Raw genomic sequence first — 23,473 nt, 5'->3', positions numbered from 1 at the left:
GTATATATACGTTTAAACAGGCACACACAAATAATGTATTTAGATATCTGCCTATATAAGTACAAAAAATAGGTGCACAGAGAGAAAGAAGAAATATTGCATGTCAAAAAATATACAAAAAATGTATATAGCTACAGGTATAGGCGTACACGCACTTACATTACTGTGATGCAGAAGTCAAAGTTAGCTTTTGGGAGCAGAATGTCATACATGGATATGCAGTAATTCTATATGAACAATTACAGTGAGGTATTTCTTGCTAGGGAATGTTTTAGCTCCTTAGAATTGTTTTCATCCTGTTTTTTTATGATAGTCATCTTTGTCTTTAATTAGTTTCGAATGATCTATCAGTGTCTGATATTCACATATTCACCATGACATTGATTAGCCCCTTTCCAGTTATGTGAAAGGAGAGAGTCTAATCATTGTTCAGAGGCAGACTTACCATCAGATATTGCTGCCCAATTTTACTCTTTTACACAGATAAGCCTAAGCAGTGCTGCTGTTACTGAAGCAATATGTTTATAAGAGCCCTGTATTTCTATTACGTATTGAAAGGCTTACAAAAGGCTCATACCAATGAGATCTTACGCTGCTGATGAGAAGAAAAGAACAAACAGAGCTGTTAGTCCATTCAGATCTAACACCTATACCTGGTGTTTGGCTCATTGATGTGTAATCTTGTATATTACTTGTTATATGGTCACATCATAGTGAATTGGGGCAGATTCACTACAATAAACAGTCTTTTAATACATTTTCTACAATATGTAGGATCAGTGTGTGCATCTGCTAACTATAGAAAATTTTGTACCTCATAATTTATATTCATATAATGCTGCACCTTGAAACTAAGCATACAACTGGCTGAACTGTGCTTTAGAAACATTTGAAGGATCAAAGCCTGGGCATCACCTGAAAGTACGTCTATACAGACATCTAGTTCTACATTGTACAAGTCCTCTAAATGCTTTATAGAGTTTTCAGACACTGCTGGGTCCAGAATGCACAATATGTTTTTGTTATTCTTTTATAACTATATGTCTGTGTGATCTAGTGCCTTATAAATCAATCTGTTCTCCCAATTCTATTCTTGCATTTGGTTAATACTTGCACTAAACACTTTCTTTACCTGAACAGGCCATTTTGCTATGCATGCTACTAGTTATGTATCCTGATGAAGATTCATGTTAGCCCAACTGTTTGAGTAATTGTAAAACCTGTGAAGATCCAATAAAAGCCTCACATCATCTGCCAGACATGGCCAACCCTACCTGGCCAGGTAAATTACAAAAGCTTTTTATGCAATTATTATGTGGTAGGTCACTAGCTAGGATAGATTGTTGAACCTTAATACTTCACAAGCAATATGGGGGATTAGGAATTCCTAATTTGAACAGGTATGGACAAACAACTTTTGGCTGGCAGTTTCTTTGAGCAAGATCTGAAATGCGGCCCATAGAGTTTGGGGTAGAACTGGAAGATGTTTATTATCAACATTTTGAAAAGTTAGTTGAAGGAGCAAACAGAGTGTGGGATCCTAGAGGGATACGGAGATGGTAGGTCACACTGATTTTGAAATGGCTTCCAGTTAAAGCTCATAAACATTACAATAAGCCTTTACAACATAACATGGTTCCCCCAACCACACTCACATGACTCAGCTATCCACCATTGAGCATTTCAAACTCTCAAGATTATATCAACTCTTGAGCGAATGTACAAACCCACAACAAGAGCATTTCAGATAATGAATGGTCAAGATGGGTTGGTAGGAATATTAGAATTGATGTATGGTGGAAACCATTAAAAGGTGTAATAATCCTGCACTCTACCTTGTATATCTTTTGTCATTTTTAAGCTGATAAATGTATGACAGAATGTCCCAGAAAGATTGAAGCACAGAGGCTAAGTGAGGAAATTCAAATTGTCAGAGATGTAGTTCTGCAGATGCCTATTATTACCATATGATATGGGAATATTGTACATGCAAATGAGTTGATACACACCCTGGCAAATGTGTCATTGGCCACCATTCCTATTTGGAGTGATAGTTCCTTCTGGCTGCTTGGTTTGTTGGCTCAGGACTTTAAGATCTCAAATGATATGCATACTAAGATTAGATTTGCAGCTACAAATATAGTGAGTATAATTTTTAAACATGGAAGGCTCTGCATATTGACTGGGAAAAACTTCTGTTAGTTGAGTTGCATAAACATCTTAATAATCTTGACAAACATAGTTTAGTGTAGGATTTTCATGAGTTCTGGTCTGTTTTAATATATTGTTAGTCACAAAGTCTTGTTGGATTCCGATTGTTCTTCAGTTTTTTCTCTGTTTAAAATGTGTCAAGTTATGCAGTGTATAGTGATCACCTAATCATTGACCCTTATTCAGCACAAAATGCTTCCGCGATTCTCTGAATTTACCAAGGGTAACAAAATACTTGCCCAGCAGCACAATGGACGAACATCTCACTAAATCAAACCCACACCTCCAACTATATTTACCAACTCTGAGAATGCACTACAGTGGAGAAAAGGGCAAAGTTGTGTAGTTGGCCAACTACTTCTTTGCCCTTGGTAAATTCAGAAAATTGCAGAAGTGGTTTTCACTGATGAGGGTTTGATAATTAAGTGTTCTCTGAAACACACTTTCAGCGAACTAATAAAGACCAGAAAAAACAATAGAAATAAACAACAGTATCCATTCATAACAGTCGTTGGATATTACCACAAGAGGAAAACATTAAAGCATTAAAACAAGGGCATTAACAACATATAGAAAAGAACTAATAGCAGGCCACTTGTACAGAGAGCAGGAAAAGCCATTGAGGTGTTATTCACTTCCAGTCACTTGCATTAAGGACCCACCTTGGTTGCACATCATATTTATCTTGTGTAAGTCATGAGCTTCCAGTCAAGACCCTACATTCCTACTCATGCAAGAGGCCAGATAACAAGCAACAGAGCCTAAGGAAATTCACATGCAACCAGCCTTTGCCAGATTGCACATTTATTTTCTAAGCTTATCTCCAAGCTCCTAACACTCATTATAACTTTTAGGTCTTTTACTTCTGGGAGCCTTTTTGCCAAGGTCTTGTTGTAATCTCCTTGCCAACTAGTGTCATTAATTGAAGGATATCTGCTTCCAGTTACAGAAGAGTAAGGCCAGGTGAATAGCCGGTGAAGAACAGAGGTGGAGTGAGATTAACTGGCCATGGCCAAAGTGTCTTGTAGTCTTCACCTACAGTGGCTTTTAAAGAAGTTATGTTTGGGCACTCCCAAAAGACATAGAAACAAGTATCAATATTCTCACCTTCTCACCTCCACCAGTGGCATAACGTGTTTGAAAGTGTATCAGCCAGTTACACAAAGTATAAAAATACTGTCAATGGATACGGTCACCCACAAAATCTGAATTGCTGAGATCTTGTGGCATACCTCTGGTGGAGAATTAGTCTCACAACCTTCAGAACTAATTTAAATATCCAGCTCATGATTAAGAAGGAATTTAAGGAATTTATTTGGAAGCAAACAGGACAAGAGTTACGTGGGATACGTTATTTCTCACCACAAAACAAGGTAGTTTAGGATTACCAGATTTGAAGGATTACTTTAGAGATAGTCAAGGCTCACATACATAACGCAAGCAGAAGACTACAAATCAAAGTGGAAATAAATGTTGTTGAAGCAGGGGGAGGGGCTAGGATTTTGGATGCATCCACTTAAGGTACCTGGGCAGCTGTTTTCTGGGAATGTAATGAGTTGATAGATCTTAGAGATTTCCCACAGAGTACTTTGTCAGTTTGGGCTTTTTTTGTAGAAGCAGGAGAGCTATCTTTTTAGTGTTAACACCCCAACCTCTCAACTGTACCTGCTTTTGCAGTGCATCCAGTTTTTCCACATATTTTGTGTCCTGTCTTTGTGAATGTTTTAGCTGTCCAGTAAACTGCTGAGAAGTTCAGTAAGTCAATAATGCCACGCATTAGAATGCTGTGCTTCATAGTGTTCACCAAGTGCATGCTGATACAAAACCCATGTGTCCATTTACTTTTGCAGCTGACTTAGAGCAATAAATAAAAAACATCCATGACTATGATACTTTGCCCCTCCCCATATTACTTTTGCTTTTGATCACAGTTCAGTGATTATGATCTTTTCTCTGAGTGTGCCATGATAATACAACATGTACAGTATGTTGCGATGGTCTTTTAAGTTTAAATATTAGTTTGTAAGTGTTCAATGTAAGAAATGAACCAACATACCTCTGTAGCATACTCTACATGTTTTGTATTAACCATACCCTCAGCGAAAGGCCCCAACACACAACACGATAGCACTCCTGCTTATGCAAGAAAAGTCAACCCATCTTTCTTGCATGTCATCTATCTGCAGATGTGGCCTGAATGTGCTCTAGTAATGTTGCTCATGACCTTTTGGACCGCAGACTTAACACAGTATTCCATTCAGATAATTTCTTCCCATAATTTCCTTCTATCAGATCAAAGGCTGAAATTAAATCTGTAAGTAGCACATTAAGGATTGAAACATTGATTATGGTGTATTTTTGATCTATACGTTGTTAATGGAAACAGGCATCCACAATATTCTGTTGGACTGATATGCAAACTTGACAGGATGCATGGGCTTTTCCTTCAACTGCTCTTTCAGTTCTTGCAAAACAAATAAACTAATGAAGAGAAGATCTTAAGTGAGTTATTGATTAAAGTTATTGGGTGATACACTTTAGGGCCATCCAAATGACCTCTGTAAGATATTGGAATAAAGTCTCCTTTTCAAGACTTTAGAAAGATTCTTCTTGTAAAAAAGTACTGAAATTGTGCTGCCAAAACCCTAGCCTAAATATCAGGATTTGTTTGCTATACCTCATTGCTTATTCTGTCAGTGGTAGTTTGTGGTGATGTTATAATGTGCGCCCAACAGAGGCCGAACAACATAAACTGTGTAATACAATCTAGACAGTATAACAAACAACAAGCTTGTAAACTGTCAATTTTTGTTACGCAAAAAAGTGATATTCATAATTTCATTATGCATACTTACAATGTTTTTTTTTTTAAACATTTTTTCCACCATGATGTGAGGTAGCACAAAATTACTGTTTGCTAGTACTATGAACGAGCTCTAACAGCCTACATCAGACTTGAAAGCTTGGGGTTTTCAGATGCATGTCAACATTCCCTGTAAACAAACACACACACACACACACACACACACACACACACACACACACACACACACACACACACACAGGTAAAAGCAATTACGGATTGTTAGCATAATTATTCTTATATATTATGATCTTTTTAGGATGAAGGCTTCATATTTTCACTCTTCGTCCATTACTAGTAACTCTCCATTTTTCATTATTAATTATGATCCCTGAATGCTATCACCTTTCACAAGTTCTGCATACTTTATTAAACTCCTTTTGTAGTTCTGTACCAGTGTGGTGTCAGCAGCATATAAAGCAATACAGAGGTTAAGTTGCATCCTGCTGCAATTACTGCAAGTTTCAAGTCAAAGCAACTAATCACTGTTAAGAAAACATTCATTTGACATATCTGGCAAGCAGTTTCAAAACCCTAGTCTTGAGGTCAGTTCTGACTCCTCCACAAAACTTTGTATGCTTTTTATGATGACTTACATTGCAGTGTAAAGAACATAAAATTGTTAAATCAGTGAGGTTTTCAGTCATGATACATGTCTATATAATTAATCTACCTTCCCTTTGGCTTTTAAATATGCTTGCAGTAAATCCCTACATATTGCTTCATTGGTTTCCTGAGTCCCATTATTTCAGACTGCAGTAATGAAAGCAGCGTTCAGATCTTTTTATTAGATAATCTTCATGATTTGAAATTGGAAAAAATGTTTAAACTTTCACGCTATAACTTTATAGTGTCACTTGAGTATAATTGCTTCTTTTCTGTCTGTAGAATTGCATCTGCTGCTCTAGTTTATTGCTTCCTACAGTCAGTATCTTGTACGGTTTTATTGAAAAGTAAAAATGGAAAAGAAGCTAGACCTTTAAAACTTTGCATGTTAATACACACACAAATATAGTACATTTTCTTACAGTCAGCAGCCTTATAATAGTACTCATGTATATCTTCACAGGTAATTCTAAACTGTATTATAATCCCATCAAACTCTCAATAGTACATTCAGAAATACATCCTCAAATTCATGCAGGTCGTAATCTGATTTTCTGATTTTATGTTAGAAATTTAAGGCAAAATGTAAGCATTTCAGCAATTATATGACATTTTAATCAAGTGATGCTGATAGTTCCTATTGCTATGTGTGTAACCACATTGGTAATTTGAATTTATGTTTGCTCATAGATTATAAGTCTTAAATAACAACCTTAGCTTTTTCTGCTACAAGTGTCATAAAACTAAAGTTATAGCAATCTACTTTTCACTAGATAATTAGAAAGCACTTCAGAGTATTGTCATATCTGAGCATCTTTTATACCGTGCAACAGAGAAATGATCCTATAGCCAGCTTCTCACACAGCTGTAGTAATTTTCTTAATTTTATAGCAGCTTTATCTGCTTACAGTTATTTCACCTTATTTGTAATTAGTTTTTGAAGCTTGCCAAAATTGTTCTGTTATTGTAAAGAAATTGTTACCTTGTTTAATGTAATTACCCTTCTTATTTTGTGCACATCAGATCAGAATTTTTACAATGTATATATTAGCCACTGCACTTACTAACCGATGCTGGGATACCTGATGAAGTACACCTTGCATAGTTAAGTCTGTGTACTGTCTAACTAGAAGTCTATGCCTTATAACTCTGTTACAGCATAAATAATGAAAAAACTAGGCATACAGGTGTGTTTTAATTCCATGTCATTTAACTCCATGAAATGGAGAGCAGAAGTGCAAAGTTATACCTAATATAACTAATTTCTCCAGATGTGATACAGAAACATGCATCAATATGCATGACATTTGCATACTTGCTGGTTCACCACACCACCATTTATTTTTTGTTAAGGATTTGTCCAAAGCTGCATATCACACCCAGACCCATGGTGTCGAAGTTTAAAGCCCTCACTGCACTCCAGTGTTCAACTAGTGGTGTGTGTGTGTGTGTGTGGGGGGGGGGGCTGCTTACATTAGTAGCAATAGCAGCAGAAAGAACCTGGTGAGCTCTGTGTTATACCACTTGGTTGAGAGATTGCACATGTGTAGAAGCATGCATGCACCTCTTGAAGGCAGCTCCCAAGCCTGCCATGAGGTAGTGGGAAATCGGAACACACTCACCAACAACAGCAGCAGCAGCAGCAGTCAGCTGCTGCACCAGCGTCATTGATCTCATTGAGCTGTATGGTGGGTCAGCTAGACTAAGTGAACGAGGAGAGCATGACAGTTGTCCAGCTGTGAGGAAAGGGAAAAAGCATTCTTATCACACATCATGATACAAAAAATACATGCAGCAGGGAGCTCTGAAGAGCAGAAAAATACATTGAGGTGGGTTAAATGCAAGACAGTAGGAACTCAGAAGGACACTTGCATACATGGAGCTGGGAGCTCTGCTGACCACAGTTTGCTTTACTTGATTTTCTTCATTATGAATGCTTACATAAAGAAGCATGCATAGGCAATGGGTTTGCACTTTAGAAGGACAGGTTGTGCTGCCACTACACTTGCACTTCAGTTGTGAGAAAGGATCAATAGTGGAAAACCTGAATCACCTTTGAACTACCAGCACCCAGCTTCCTGTACCCAGAATCTCATCTCTTAACATCCCATTGCCTGTTTTACAATTTTAGCTTACATGAAGATAAATGACCTTTAAACTTTAGAGTTTGCAATCCTGGTTAAGGCAGCTTATGCCCCACATTAGAGAGCTCTGACTGTATTACCTCCAAGTTAACATTATCTCATACAAACATCATTGTCTTGCTTATTCCTGAGGTGGTGGTGTGATATCAGGGGTAATATATTCAGGGATCTGAGTTGTACTGGGCTGTGCAAGCAGACCCCACATTAGAGATGCAACCTACTTGTAAAACACTTTTCATCTGGTTGTTTTTATTTGTTTGCCATGACAGTCAAATGGTTTGGCTAGAGTGTGAAATCATTGCTAAAGCAATGTAGCAACGGAAAATTACATCCGTGATGCAGCAGCACAGCATTAATCATGTTTACAGTGAACTCGATACAGTTGAATGAATTGTCTTTAATAATATTGTATGCTATTCAAAACCGAAAGTTTACTTTTTCTATCCATCACAAATGTAATGTCCTGTGGTATGACTTTACAACAGTCATGATTGTATCTCTGTAAGGCATTAGTGTCTTTAAAATACTCTGTATAGTGTCAAAGTAAATATGCAGCCCCTAAATTGTGCTTGGCATAGTATCCTTGTTCTCTGTGCAGGCTATATGTTACATGGTCATGGTGGACTCTAACAGAACTTTCTGTTTAACTTTATACCTGCCCCACAGTTGGGTTATCTGAAACTGCATACCAGTGGCTCCTAAAATATAATTGAACTGTGAAGATCAGTCCTTTGACAGCTAATCCTCAAAATCTAATTACCTTCAGAAACCACGCTATAAAGTCCAAGTTGGGTGTAACAGACTGCAGTAGAATTTATAATAATGCACTCCATCTTTATGTGTGATCTAGTTTTGTAGAGTGAGAGCAAGACTCTAACATGATTGTACAGACAAGAGTGAGCTGAGATGGGTTAAGAGACAGGCATACACGCCAATCTGTGAAATAAAGTTAACTAATTTTCCATTCCTCTTGGTTGTCCCTGATTTCACAGTATGTTCCTAATTATTGCCTTATATTTTCGGTCTGTTTCATGTAAACATTGTGTTCTTTTTTTCTAGCAAATCTTTTAAGTACTTTAGTCAGTAAATAATGGAAGACATTTGAGTTCAGACTTCAGATTTGTCAGAAAATGTATGTAAAGTCTATTATTCTAGTAAATTTCTAAGTTCACTATTTTAAGTCATCCCAGTTTTCTGAATTTTGACCCCCATTACCATTATTTTTTTTGTCCCTCATTCTTGAGCTAAGAAGTTAAAATGGAATTGGGAGTTGCCATCTACAGTTCTGACAGCAGTGAGCTGAAATACATTGTGAGGCCATTTGACCACCATGGAAACAACCTAAAAGGACAAAATCCATCCCACTGAAGCGGGGGGCTTGACCCCACCCCCCTTGCTTAAATATACCAACTCAGAGATCGCACTACACTGAAGAAAGGGTAAAGTTTACCATGGTGGCCATCGGTTCCTTTCATAGGGAAAGGATTTTGCCAGTCCGTGCTTTTGATGGAATGGTGTTTCAGAGAAGTAGAGTCACTCAACTTGGATTCATTGAAATGTGCTTTCGTGGAAAGAAGGTACACCCATTTATATATATATATATAAATGGGTGTACGTGCTTTTGATGGAATGGTGTTTCAGAGAAGTAGAGTCACTCAACTTGGATTCATTGAAATGTGCTTTCGTGGAAAGAAGGTACACCCATTTATATATATATATATATATTTTTTTTTTTTTTTTTTTTTTCCTCAGATATAAATTCAGCTTATACCTAAATGCTGATATAGAATGGTGTCACCTTTACTCCAAGGACACCAAAAAGCAAATGAGCATTCAATGAATGCATGATTGTAATGGACTGATTGATTTGCCCACTCAGCTGTATCATTCCATTACCTTTTTCTTTACCTTAGTGTTCATTAGTTGTAAATGAGCAATGAACTCATATGTGGTGTTACAGGATATATAGAAGCAACAAGTGTTGTTATAAGATTATTACATGAAAGTAATCAGTGTTGTGTTACGTGGCATATGGAAGAAGCTTGAAGTAAAAGACCTCTGAGGTCTTTGACTGCAATCTGAAGTCACGCAAACTAGAGTTACACATGAGATTTAAGAGCCTTTTATTTGTAGCCATACCAGTCCCGAAACTACACACACCAAAACAAAAAAATGAAAAAGTGGCACAGACCAAGCAGCCAAAATATTTTATTACACAAAAATTTAACTGTGAGAGTAGGAAAATAGTATATGTAGCTTTATGCCAAAATTGTGAAGGATTTTACATAGGGAAATCTGTGAGGAGGTTAAGAGGCCGCATTTATAAACATAGGTATGACATTAAAAAGTGCAAAATAGTTAATGCACTTTATCAGCACATCGTCGATTTCCCAGGGCATTATGTTAAGTCTTGCATGATAGAACAAGTTAAACATCAAGCCCGGGGTGGTCTATGGAAAGTTCTTTTAGAAGACTGGGAATTATGGTGGCAAATACATCTTAATGCCACAGTACTCCCGGGCTTAATTGATATAATTTTTATCCAATCTCTTTTAAAGAGGAAAGAATATATTAAATACATTTACATATGTATTTAACATGTTTAATATGCTTTATATATTTTTTATTTTGTTTTTTAGTCATGACATCTTTAATGGTTGTGACTTTGTAATGTCGATTGTATTATAAAATGCTGATTATGTTTTATCATTGGTGCAACTATTACTTTTTTCTGGATTGTGATTGGATACAAGGTTCTGTTTTAAGTATATAAAAAGGGTGGATACCAGTCCCACAAATTGTGCATAAGAAAGGCTATAATTTTAAAAATGTATTTGATAGCATGGGAAATGTGAAAGGAAATTTGGTTTCCAAAATGTCAAGATGTGGGACATGTCATCAGTGCCCTTATGTAATGGAAGGGGAAATGTTCTTTATAAGAGATAGGTTTTATAGGGTTCGGGAAAAATTTTACTGTGACAGTGGGAAAATAATATATGTAGATTTATGCCAAAATTGTGAAGGATTTAACATAGAGAAATCTGAGAGGCAGTTAAGAGACTGCATTTATGAACATAGGTATAACATTAAAAAGTGCAAAATAGTTAATGCACTTTATAAGCACATCATCGATTTCCCAGAGCATTATTTTAAGTTTTGCATGATAGAACAAGTTAAACATCAAGTCTGGTGTGGTCCATTATGGTGGCAAATACATCTTAATGCCACGGTGTTCCTGGGCTTAAATGATATCATTACTACCCAACTTCTTTTAAAGAGGAAATAGTATATTAAATAAATTTACATATGTATTTAACAGGTTTAATATGCTTTATATATTTTTATTTTGTTTTACTCATTAAATCTTTAATGGTTGTGACTTTGTAATGTTGATTATATTATGCAATGCTGATTGTGTTTTATCATCGGTGCAACTATTATTTTTTCTGGATTGTGACTGGATACAAGGTTGTGTTTTAATTATATAAAAAGGGCGGGTTTTAGTGTGTCTTTTATCTGAAGAAGTCTATCAAATTTGGGACGAAAGCACTTATCATTGTGTAATAAAATATTTTGACTGCTTGGTCTGTGCCATTTTTTGTTTTAGCCTTTGATTTGTACCTTGCCAACCAATAGGTAAATGGCATTTGATGTTGACTATATAGCTTTAAAAACAACCTTCAGAAATTTCAAAGCATTATTTCAGGTAAGGTGGTATGTTTATACTTTATCGGATCTTGAGTTGCAAGCTCATTTAAAAAGGTGAATTTTAAAATCACTGAAGTGTTTCATTTTGCTAGTAAAGCTTAAATCCATTTACTAAATCAAAAGGTTAATCAAAATAAGAGCCTTAATACATTTGCAAATATAATTGGATGTATATTTTGTTTTCATTAATCTGCTACTGATTTACAATGAAACTAAATGCCTCTCAACCTCTTACAGCAAAAAATCTGGACAAAGCCTAAAATGATGGGGGGACAAATAGGGACAGATTTTAAATATTGCTCTTACAAACTTAGAAAGTTGATATAATAATAGATTTTGTATTAGCATGAATTTTCTGAAGGATGTGGAGTCTTAAACTCAAGTGTTTGTCATTATTTAATTACTTAAATCCTCAGCTATTTGCCAGAAAAGTACAGATTTTTAGGAGGAACACACCAAAAATATGAGGCAAAAATCTGGACATTCTGCGAAAATCTGGACAGTTGAGAGGTTCTGTGTATTACATGAGGAGAGGATGACATAGTTACAGGTGATTGCTGCATTGGTGTTGAGTAGCTGAACTGCGAGAATGTAATTTTATAGTGAATTTCACCACAGTGTATTGTGCTGTATTGTGCAAGCTGCTGGTGCTCGTTTCTGGGAGTTTACCCTACTATTCACTGTGGTGTGACCATAGAGTTAGAATGTATAATTTGATGGGGCTTGCAAGTTGGGGTTTTTTTCAGTCTTTTAGGCTTTTTGTTTCACTATTTTTAGTATTTTATTTATCCATAACCAGTGAGCTAAGAAAAGATCACTGATAGCTGGTAGGTAAACCCATGAGGATACATAAAACATTTTACTTAATATTTCTGCTGCAGATATATTAGTAAAGAATTTAAAATCTGTTGTAGATGTATTCAGCAAGCATTTTGTTTTATGTGTATAACAGTGAACTTTAAGTATATTAATTAACTATAGCACTAATTCTCCAGAGCATGGGAGGCACATGCCAGAAAGGAAACATATTTATCATGATGCAATTTATAAAGCGAGCTGTCAAAGAACTACTGAATGCTGACCTAGAATCCTTGTATCATTTCTAGTAATGATCAAGATAAAAAGACAATAATAGCTTATTTGTTCACACAACTGCATGTCATGAAACAGGGCTATTGGAAATTATTAATAAAACTAGATTTAATTTTATGAGACAGTTTCCCTGCAGGTAGAATTTCCCAATGTGTGCCAGGGTATTGCAATTATTGTTTCTTATACTAAATCAATTTTAATGCATTCAACGTTACTCTAAAAGTTTAAAAATCAATCTACCAAACAGGTACAATCCTAATACTGAATACAAGTTTTTTTTGTTTTAATTTTTCACTGGCTTTTCTTGGTTATTTCACAATCTTAATATGTTTTGAAGGACCTGTGGTATTGCATTATTTTTTAAGGGCTGACATGATCCTCTGGGGAAAAACAGAAATTTATATAAATGACACTGAAATTGTATGCACAAGACTGCTAAGATTTTAAATGTAATTTGTATAAAATATGTGTATATGCACATGCACTTCTGTTGATTAAATGCAGTCAATATAACTGTAAATTGCTTACTAAATTATGACAAAACATGTAATTGCATTTACTTGTCCCATGCAAGAATTTTCTGGATTATTGAAACATGATGGATTTTTAAGGAAGTGTTATAAATATTCTATAACTAAACTAAATTCATTCCTAATTTGTATGAATTGTATTTTTGTTTTGGATTGCAATTTTCATTCACTTCTGTCTTGATTCTTTAACTTTTGAGAGCATCTAAGTGCACCAGTTCCAGCGTATGCAAAAACTTTCTTTAAACTAGTTTCAACCCAGTATTTTTTTTCTGAGTATACTTGTTAAACTGGTATAGAGAATTTAAATATATTTAGCACTGAATATGGAAAGCAAGTTGAGATGAAGAAAATGAAATCCTATACATCATGACCCTATGTATAATAAATGCTTCATCTGTATTACAGGGAAGTTACAAAAGTAAGAATTCAATAAGGACCCATGGAGCTGAAAATCATCGCCACCTTCTGTATGAATGCTGGGCTTGGTGGGGAGTTTGGTACAAGTATCAGCCTCTGGACCTCGTTAGGTAATTCACTTCCATATTTTCTATAATTTTTGCTTAACTGCTTGAAATTAAAGTATATTAAAGTGTAGAAAAGAAAACTGTTCTACAATATGCTGACCATCTAAAAAACTCCAGCTGTACTCTATCATATATTGCCTACTCAGAGGAGATCTCTGCTTAACATAGAAGGCCATGTCAAATCCAGTGCTGTTGGACATGACATGCTACACTTAAAGAAATCCCAATCCCTCAGAGCCACACGCTCCATAAATCTAAGCCTGGTCATCACAATGAACAAAACATGCTGGAGGGATAGGTTCCTGATCCAGGGAATCCCCATACTCTGGAATAGACTGCCCATACATGTCAAGCTGAATGCCTCTTTGGCCCTCTTCAAAAGGAACGTTAATGATTGGATGGGAGATAGGAAATTCACCCCAGGGAACCCGTCAGTCACCCTGCTAGACAGGGGACCAGGGAAGTAAATATTCTGGGAAGAAATAGCCAGGGAATTGTTATGGCTAGGCTTGTATAGGCCCTTGGGCCGATAGTCTAGTACCAACCTATGAACCTAGGAAAAGTCTCATATCATGCGTAAGGCAATAATTTCACAGGAGAAAAAGAGTTGCATCCCCCCATGGTTAATCGATTAAAGGAAGGAATGTACAAAATAATAGTGACTGAGAAAAAAGGCTGATACATTTGCAAACAGAGAGAGATGATAATATAGCATTTAAGTACGAAGTAACAAAAATTATGCTAATGAAGTTATTGCTAAACAAATTAAGATAAGTAAAATATGAACTTAGATTACTTATACCCAAGATTAACGACAGCAAGAAATTGCTGATATTGTAGCTCAGATCATGTTACAAAAACTTAGAGTTGGATTTAAAAGCACTCTCTGCAGCTAAGTAGCACAATTTGCTTAGTTAAGTAGAGCTGCACTCTCAGCTATAATGTGATTCAGAAACATGTATATTTATTTTATTTATTTTACATTTGTTGACCGGGCTAGTCTAACTGGATATATGTCCATTTTCAGTAGAGGCCCGGGGAGAAGAGCTCCAGGACAATAGCAAATAAAAAAAGTAAAATAGTGTAGAATAAAATAAAGTTTACATAGAGAAAAAAATATTGATATACATTTTGGTACACACTGGTTAGTAATTATTTACAAAAATATCAAACACATTGGTAAGTAACTAATTACAGTACATCAAAGACAATGGTTTAAAAAAGAGTACTATTTACAAAATTATAGCTCCAGCTGTTCTGAAATATTTTGTAATAGAAGTATAATTACTCTACTTCTGAATTATATTATTTCCCTCTGGCAGATGTCTATGAAAAGCTAAATCTGTAGATGGAATAACTGCAAAGACCCAGTCCATTCAATAGACTTTAGCTACACAGCACTTAACTGTACATCTACAATCTGCTTCTTTAAGAAAACTATTTTTCTTACTGAAGTGATAGGGTGCAGTGTGGTTAATGGTCATGTACTCCATTCACAGAGGTCATGTAGTATGGGTAATGTTGTCTGTGATGCTTACACCAACAGGCTTCTATATCTGCATGCAGTTCCATAAAACTAAGTAGTTGCATTGTTAGTCATTTCCAAAGCTGTACATTGATTCTTTTTGAAGTACTTTTGACTTGTATAGAATGCAAAGGCATGCAAGGTATCCTGGTGGAGTGCAAACGTGTTTATGAATATTGCCATAATATAGATTTGTATGAACAACAGCAAAATATTTCAGAACAGCTGGAGCCATAAGGTGAAATGTTTGCCATTATTGTGAGAAAACTGGATGCAGACTAATTACAATCAGTATTTTCCATTAAGCAGGCGACCAGTATTCTGTAAGGCACCGTAGGAATGTTCTAACAGGTTTCTGAGTGGCATCGTTATATCTGAAAAGTTTCAAATTAACTTAGAAAGATGGTATTTTGCATGTCTACTATGGCATTGATTTAATCAGAGTGAGTGTCTGTGCTTAACGTACCTGATTGGTCTGGTTGCTATTCGAGGCATCTACCACAAAAAGGCTACAAGCCTACAGATCCTTGCATCATCTGGGACAAAACTGTGGATCACCAAACAGGCTGTGGCCTGCTTCTCTTCTTGCGATGGGTGCTAACATTTTCTTCTGGTGAGAGTAGAAACAAAGGAGTATTGTATCCCAAAAGAGTGAAGCTGTGCTGAGACCAGCATTAGTAGCAGCCAGGCAGTAGCCATTCATGTGACTCCTCTTTTCATCATTCTTGACAAGCTAATTCTTTATTTTTCAGTGAGTACTGCCAGATTTCTTTCTAACTTCAGAATATCTGCCTAAATACTTCAGCCTTAAATTTTCAGGGTCTACGTATTAGTTTCCCCTCAAGTGTTTGGCAGTGCCTCTGTACAGACACAGACATCTTGAGTGACACTTTTTCTGTAAAAGGAATATATAAGGAAACAGCTCCAGTACTTAGTAATAATGACCATCCCTCCTGGCATGTCTAAAGGTCAGTGCCCTGTGCTTTCTCCTATTAATCTGGTGAACTTGGGCATTCTGAGGCAGTGTCACAACTGCCTCATGTACACAGACAACCCTCTCCTCTTACCTCCCAACACTCAGACTTGTGAAAGATGCACTTATATATCCATATTGGAAGCCATGCACTCTCAAGCCAAGACTGGAATAGCTGGTCAAGAGCAGAAGGTCAACACCTGCACCACACCACATGCAACACATAGTCCTCCAGAACACCAACGATCACAGCTTTCACATAAAAACACAAACCACACTCACCTTTGAGGAAGCTCTCAGTAGAATTCTGCCCAAACAGTAGAGAACTCCAAGGCAGAAATGCACTCAACCACCACAACACAGCACAAACCACAAAACACATAACTCATCTACACAGTGTGCCCCACAGCCTAAAACCCTAAGGCAAAACAACTTGCCCAATACACTAATCATAGGTGACTCAATAGTGAGGCACACTGATGTCCCACTCACTAAGCTGAATAAGGAGAATGTAACAGTCAGCTGTCTATCAGGTGCCAGAATCCAACACATAACATATGCACTCAGATCACTCCACAACAAGTGCAAGTATGACTCTGTCACTGTCCATGTGGGTGTGAATGACCTGAAACGCACCTCCTTGAACTACATGAAAAGAGACATGGAGGAGCTCTCAGATTATGTGGCCCAGGCAGGTATGACCCTAGCCCTGAGCAGCATCCTACCATTACCCAGAATGATACTGCAGTACAAGCAGAAAAGGACTGACTTCAACAATTGGCTAAGTTTCTGGTGTCATTCTTAGGATATCCAGTATCTGTCTGCTTAGCTTGGGATGACATGATTGACAGACCTCAATGCTTTGTCAGAGATGGCCTGCATCTGTCACCCCTGGGTTTCTGGATACTGGCTAAGGCTCTTGCCACTCCTATAGAGCCTTTTTTAGGCAATGTTCCAAAGACCAAATTACCACCATAACAGCTATAAATAAATGCAATCTGAGGGTCATGCTGCTTAACACTAGAAGTCTAAATCTCAAGATGCATTTGCTCAAAGCACCCCTCAAAATGGACAACATCGACATTTGTGCTGTAACAGAGACCTGGTTTAAAGCAGCAGAAAGAACACCTGTGCTAACAGGCTATAACTCATTCCACACCTTTTGGACCCAGAACATGGACAGAAGCTCCAAAGGTGGTGGCGTCTCCATATTTATAACAGATATGCATACCTCCAGACTAGTAGCCCAGCATAATGCATCTCAGATATTTTAGGTTCAACTAACGCTGGGTAGGACTTCGATTCAGGTCGTAGCTTGCTATAGGTGCCCAACCATGGCCCAAGACTCTCATTCCATGGTCCTAAGCACACTGGAAGTTATTAGGGTCCAACCCAACAGTCTCATACTAGGTGACTTCAACTAGTCCTCCATCAACTGGGAAAACTATTCATGCACCTGTACACTTGCCCAACTCTTCCTGGAATTCATCAATTCCAATGCCCTAGGCCAGCTCATTCTTACCCCCACTAAAGCAAGCAACATCCTTGACCTGGTTATTACTAACAAGGGCAACTGTTGCTCTACACCAATAGTCAATTCCTCCCTGGTTAGATCCGACCATAAACTAATCAACATGGAAATCCACATCTCAACCACATCTCCTACAAAGGTAACAACCGTGAAAAACTTCTCCAAAGCTGACTTTGGGGTCCTAAAAACAGAGGTGGCTAACTTCACAGCACCCATATCAATGGAAAATAGATGCATGACTGCTGAATCATGCATGAATGCACTGTACAAACATGTACATAAATGCATGGAACTAGCCATACCCAACAGAACAAAGATGCTCTCCTCCAAAAAAAAAAAAAAAAATAAGCCAATCTGGTGATCCCCTGCCATTAATAAACTCTACAACAGAAGGAAGAAACTGTTGCAGAAAAAGTCCCAAAACTGGAAAAACTCCCTTATTAGCCTCAACAAAAAGGTTGAGATCCCTCATCAAAACCTCTAAAGCCAGCTATGAAGGCAGAATTGCAGCAGACTAAAACAACCACAGAACCTTCTATAGTTATATCAAGAATCTCCACGGCAATACCCAGGTTTGCTCTGAGATACTGCACAATGGTACCGCCTATACTGAGCCAACAGATATTGCCAACATACTGGCCGACAGATTTAGTGTGAACTTTATCCCTCTTTCCCCCCTAAAGGACCAAACAAAATACCGGAGAAATGCCAGGCATCCAGCATCATTGCAGCACAGGTTAAAGCTGCATTGTCCAAGGCCAAGAATACAGCTTCCATGGGACCTGACAATATCCCTGGATGTGTTCTATATGAACTACAAAGTGAACTGGAACCACATCTGTGTGCCCTGTTCAATCACAGCCTCACCTCAGGCTTTGTCCCTACTGAATGGTACACTGCTACAGTCATCCCTCTCCATAAAGGGGGAGCGACTACAGACCACGGGAATTACTGCCCCATTAGCCCGATGAGTCTGATATGTAAGGTTATGGAGCACACTGTGGACCTAATTAACAAGGATATAGGGAATCTCCAAACTCCAGATCCTACGGAATTTGGTTTTGTAAAAGGTAGATCATGCCTGCTCAACCTGGTTGACTTTTTTGAGTCAGTCACCAGAGCTGTGGATGAGGGCAAGGCAGTTCATACAGCCTACCTCAATCTGGCCAAGGCCTTTGATACCATTCCCCACTCAGGAATTATTGATAAACTCACCAAACTAGGCATCAACCCCTATATTACTAGGTGAGTTGCAAATTGGCTCACATATAGAACCCACAGTGTGAAAGTAGCAGACTCCAAGTCAGACTGCTGACCAGTCATGAGTGGAGTCCCAGAGTGATCAGTACTGGGTCATCTCCTGTTTGGCATCTACTTCTCAGAAGTCCAGGCCAACACAAAGGGACGCTGACTGACCAAATTCACAGACGACTGCAAGCTGGGTGCCATTATTAACTCCCTAAGTGATGTAGACATCCTACAGAAAGGCCTCACTGAGACCAATGACTGGTGTCAAAACCATGACCTTAGGCTTAATGCCAAAAAATGTGTCATCATCCCCTTTGAGAAAAACTCAGTTCCCACTAATTACCACATCAACGGGAGCCCACTGAACATGTTAAAAGAGATCTGGCAACACAGGTTGACAGCAACCTCTCCTTTGACCACCACATTGCCACTGTGGTCAAAAAGTCCATCTATGTGGTACATCTCATTACCAAGAGTTTTGCATCCAGGAAGAAAGAGGTCATCATCCTCTCTACTCTTCCCTCATTAGGCCAATCATCGAGTATAATGTGCCATTTGGCATGTACCTCACTAGACACATGCAACAGCTGGAAAGGCCACAAAAGTACATCACAAAGAGGATCCTAGGCCTTAAACACATGTCCTACATGGACAGACTCAAAAAAACTGCAGCTATTCTCTGTCTCATATCGTCTACTAAGAGGTGATCTCTGCTTGACTTACAAAATCATGTCTGACTCAGCTCCATTAGAAATGCTACATGTAAAGAAATCCCAGTCCCTCTGCACCACATGCTCCAGAGACCTCAACCTCATTACCCCAATCAACAGAACATGCTGGAGGGACAGGTTCATAAGCCAGAGATTGCCCATGCTCTTTAGTATACTTCCCATACATGTCAAGCAGAGCACCTCACTGGCCCTCTTCAACAGAAATCTTGATGAGTGGATGGGAAGTAGAAAGTTCACCCCGGGGATCACTCCAGTGGCTCTACTTGATAGAGGCACTGGGAACCAATGTTGGGCGGCATGATCCCAGGGTACTTCTATAGGCTAGTCTTGTAAAGGCTCCAAGGCCATTAGCCTAGTACACACCTATGAACCCCTATGACCCTATGATACAGGGTCTACAAAAGCTAACAGACAGACAGACAGATTTGACATTTATTTCTGCTCTTTTCAAATCTTTATGCCTCTTTCAGTAATGTGATATAATACAAGTATGACTGTCAAACCTTGAGCAAAAGAAATCATAGTGCCAATCATTAAAAATCCCCAGCAGTAGTCAAAATAGAAAGATTGTTTCTTATTTTTTGAAGGGAAGATCTCCTGACACTACAATCCATGTAGTTAGCGATATAATAATATTTGTAACAGTTTAAATTAGTTATTTAATAATGTGTTTACTCTTAAATGGCTACAACCTTGTAAAGAAATTCTAGAAAGATTAAGGCTAAGTCTAAAGGCAAAAAAATTGAAGTACTATGCCTATTTAATAGCATTTCTGAGGTATAGTCACAGATTTGCTCCTGCATGGTAACTCCTCACACTGGAAAATCATTGGTAAGATTGACAATATCTTTGTGCTCTTCAATCATTTCAGTTACTATCACTTTTAAACACATCTGAGCTAATTATATTCCAAAAGATAATGTCAGAAACCTGTATTTAGATGGGTACTAAATGCACAAAGCTTTGAGCTAATTTCATACAACCTGATTTGCCAAAAGAAAACTTGATTAGCATCTAAAATATAAAAAAATTGCATTAGACATAATCTAAATGATTTCCTTAATAGTTTGTAGCCTGTATACCAGAGTTTCCCTGTTAGCCAGTTATCACTTTAAACAAGTCCTTTTGGCACTTTCCAAAGTGAAAAACATGACTTCCATGGGCCATAACAATTTATCTACTGAAAAGTGTAAATTCACGCATAGCAAAACTCTTCCATCCACTCTTCAGCCTGAGTCTCTCCACTGGTTATGTCCCCAATGAGTGGTGAATGGCATTTGGGAAGTACATGTCTGTTAGTCTCACTAGTATTATTTGCTTTGGAAAGTGTTATAGCTGAGCAGATAATGATATAGGTGATCTTATGTCCCTGGATACACATTCGTTTGGCATTGTATAAGTCAGAACATGCCTGCTTAATCTTGTTGAGTTTTTTGAAAGGGTTACCGAAGCCATGATTAAGGGGCATACAATCCACACTACTTATCTAGACTTTGCCAAGGTGTTTGGCACTATCCCACTTGCTGGTATTCTTGACAAACTCTCACAATTCAAAATTAATCCATACATGGTTTGCTGGATTGGCAGTTAGCTGCCTGGCAGAATCCATACTGTTAAGGTCAGGAGTGTTTGCTCTAGACATAAAAATGTCACTAGTGGTATCCTTCAAGGCTATGTCCTGGGTCCCCTCCTCTTTGGTCTATATCTCTGTAACATAAATGCTTATATCAAAGGACTTCGACTTACCAAGTCTGATGATAATCGCAAACTGGTTGTGGTTATCACATCCCATTCTGATACTTATATTCTCCAGCAAGGGCTGAACCAAACAAATGTGTGGAACATTAATCGTTGACTTACTCTTAATACAAGGAAATTGAGCAGTGTCCTTTGGTAAACTTAGCACCACTACTGTGTATCATTTAGATATTCCACTTAAATTTGACACGGTCATTAGCCACCTGAGTATGACAGACACTTCTTTGGCCACCATGTCTCTGTGGGTAGTTAGAAAACCTTTCTGCTCTGCACATCTTACACTTCATGACATCTCCTCAAGGTCAAATAATCAAATATCAGTAATTAAACAAATAAATAAATAAATATAATCCCACGTTATTCATCCCTTATTAAGGCCTTCATTGAATATAATGCTACCATCAGGATATACTTTACCAAGCACCTAAAGCAGCTTAGCAGACCTCAAGGTTTCCTAACCAAAAATATCTCAGGTCTCAGTACCCTTACTAACTCTAATAGACAAAAAGCTCTGTCACTGTACTCAGTGTCATGCAGTCTCTTGAGGGGTGATCCCTGCTTAACTCTCTATGCTATGACTGACCAATCACTCACTGAACTCCTCAGCTTAAATAAAACAAGCGGTAAAGCAAAAACCCATTCTAGAGACCTAAACCTACACTTTCACATCAAAAAGCTCAGATGGTATGACAGATACCTAACTCAATGTATACTCTGTTTCAGGAGCAGGCTGGCCTTACCTATTAAGCCATGCACTTACCTTTAAAATCAGTCTGGATGACTAGATAGATGATCAAAAATTTTCACTAGGAATATCTGGAGAATGTCTGCTGAATTTGGCGTACTGCTAATTTCCCACCAGTATTGCATGATGTGACTGAGCTTCTTATTGGTCTCTTTCGGCCATACGTATAGTAAGAACCTATGAACAAGATGTCAATCAAATTCGGACAAAGCATGTTGGTTCACATGTAAGGTTAAGCCACATCTTTCAACACAAATCGGCTATTCTTATCAGTGCAGTCGTATTAAAGAAGAATCATGTTAATGTTCAAATCTTTGTCCTGCACTTGTGCACTACATGAATGTGTGCGAGCAAGCAGAGTTAGCTTTTTGGTAATTTATTCAAACTTGTCATTGCATGTCTGATATGTAGAAGGCATGCTGCAGTTCCAAATAATGAGAGCTAAATAAAAGGAAACGCAAACATCATTTCATCTTAACAAACATAATACATATTTTATATTAAAGTATTACACTGTATTATTTTATTTTTATTTTGCTTTTACCAGGTTTATCCAAACAGGTTTAGTCAAAAACCTCTTTGCAGTGGATGCCCAAGGAGAAAAGCTTTAACATATTACAAACATTTTAAACATTCAGTAAAGTACATGAACAGACTTTAAGTATTATGCATTAATAATTGCCTATTTATTTGGCAATTAGATTGCACTCATACAAAATAAGGGCAACTATTACAGTATAAAAAATACTTATGCATTGGCAGATGTTGACCACTGAGTATTTGAAGAGGAGTGTTAGTGGGTTTGTCAGATAAATAATAGTGTGATTAGCGTTTAGGAATTCAAATAAATGGAGGTGAGGGAAGGACCTAGGTAGGGCAGTAAATGTTACTATTGTAAGTAAGAGGTGGGGTATAAAGCAGGTTCAGAGGCAATTAAATATATGGCTATAATAACGTTTATATTAAAAATATAGAGGTGGGAAGGGTGAGCAGAGAAAAAAACTCTGTATATGACTGGAAGATGATGCCAAAAATATCCAGGTGTTATCTGCCAATGCTCTTAGTTTAAGTTATGTTGTCTGAGAGGATTTATGATGCTTGTACAACTCTGGCCCTGACCAACAGAGCAAGCTGATGAATGATGAAATATCTCCACAATCACCAAAGACGGAAACAAATGGGCAGTAAGTCTTACTGGAACCTCCACCAGTAACGCATGAGTTAAGTCACAGGAATAATTAAGGGAACATACTATCCCACAGAGTAATGGTGCAGGCTGCACTA

The 23,473-nt window shown here is 37.6% G+C and overlaps 1 protein-coding gene across 7 annotated transcripts in view; it reads left to right on the top strand.

The window, feature by feature from the left end:
• The window catches only part of ANO4 (anoctamin 4), a 1,520,875-nt gene that overhangs the window by 832,750 nt on the left and 664,652 nt on the right, over positions 1–23,473 (top strand). For all 7 annotated transcript variants that reach the window (XM_044087781.1, XM_044087780.1, XM_044087779.1 and 4 more), the window contains one exon: positions 13,560–13,681. In XM_044087781.1, coding sequence (XP_043943716.1) covers positions 13,560–13,681 — 122 coding nt within the window. The remainder of the gene's footprint in view (positions 1–13,559; positions 13,682–23,473) is intronic.

This window comes from Protopterus annectens, chromosome 11.part0 (assembly GCF_019279795.1).
Source record: "Protopterus annectens isolate FY-2018-M chromosome 11.part0, PAN1.0, whole genome shotgun sequence".
NCBI lineage: Eukaryota > Metazoa > Chordata > Ceratodontiformes > Protopteridae > Protopterus > Protopterus annectens.
This window is presented reverse-complemented; position numbering and strand designations above follow the sequence as displayed.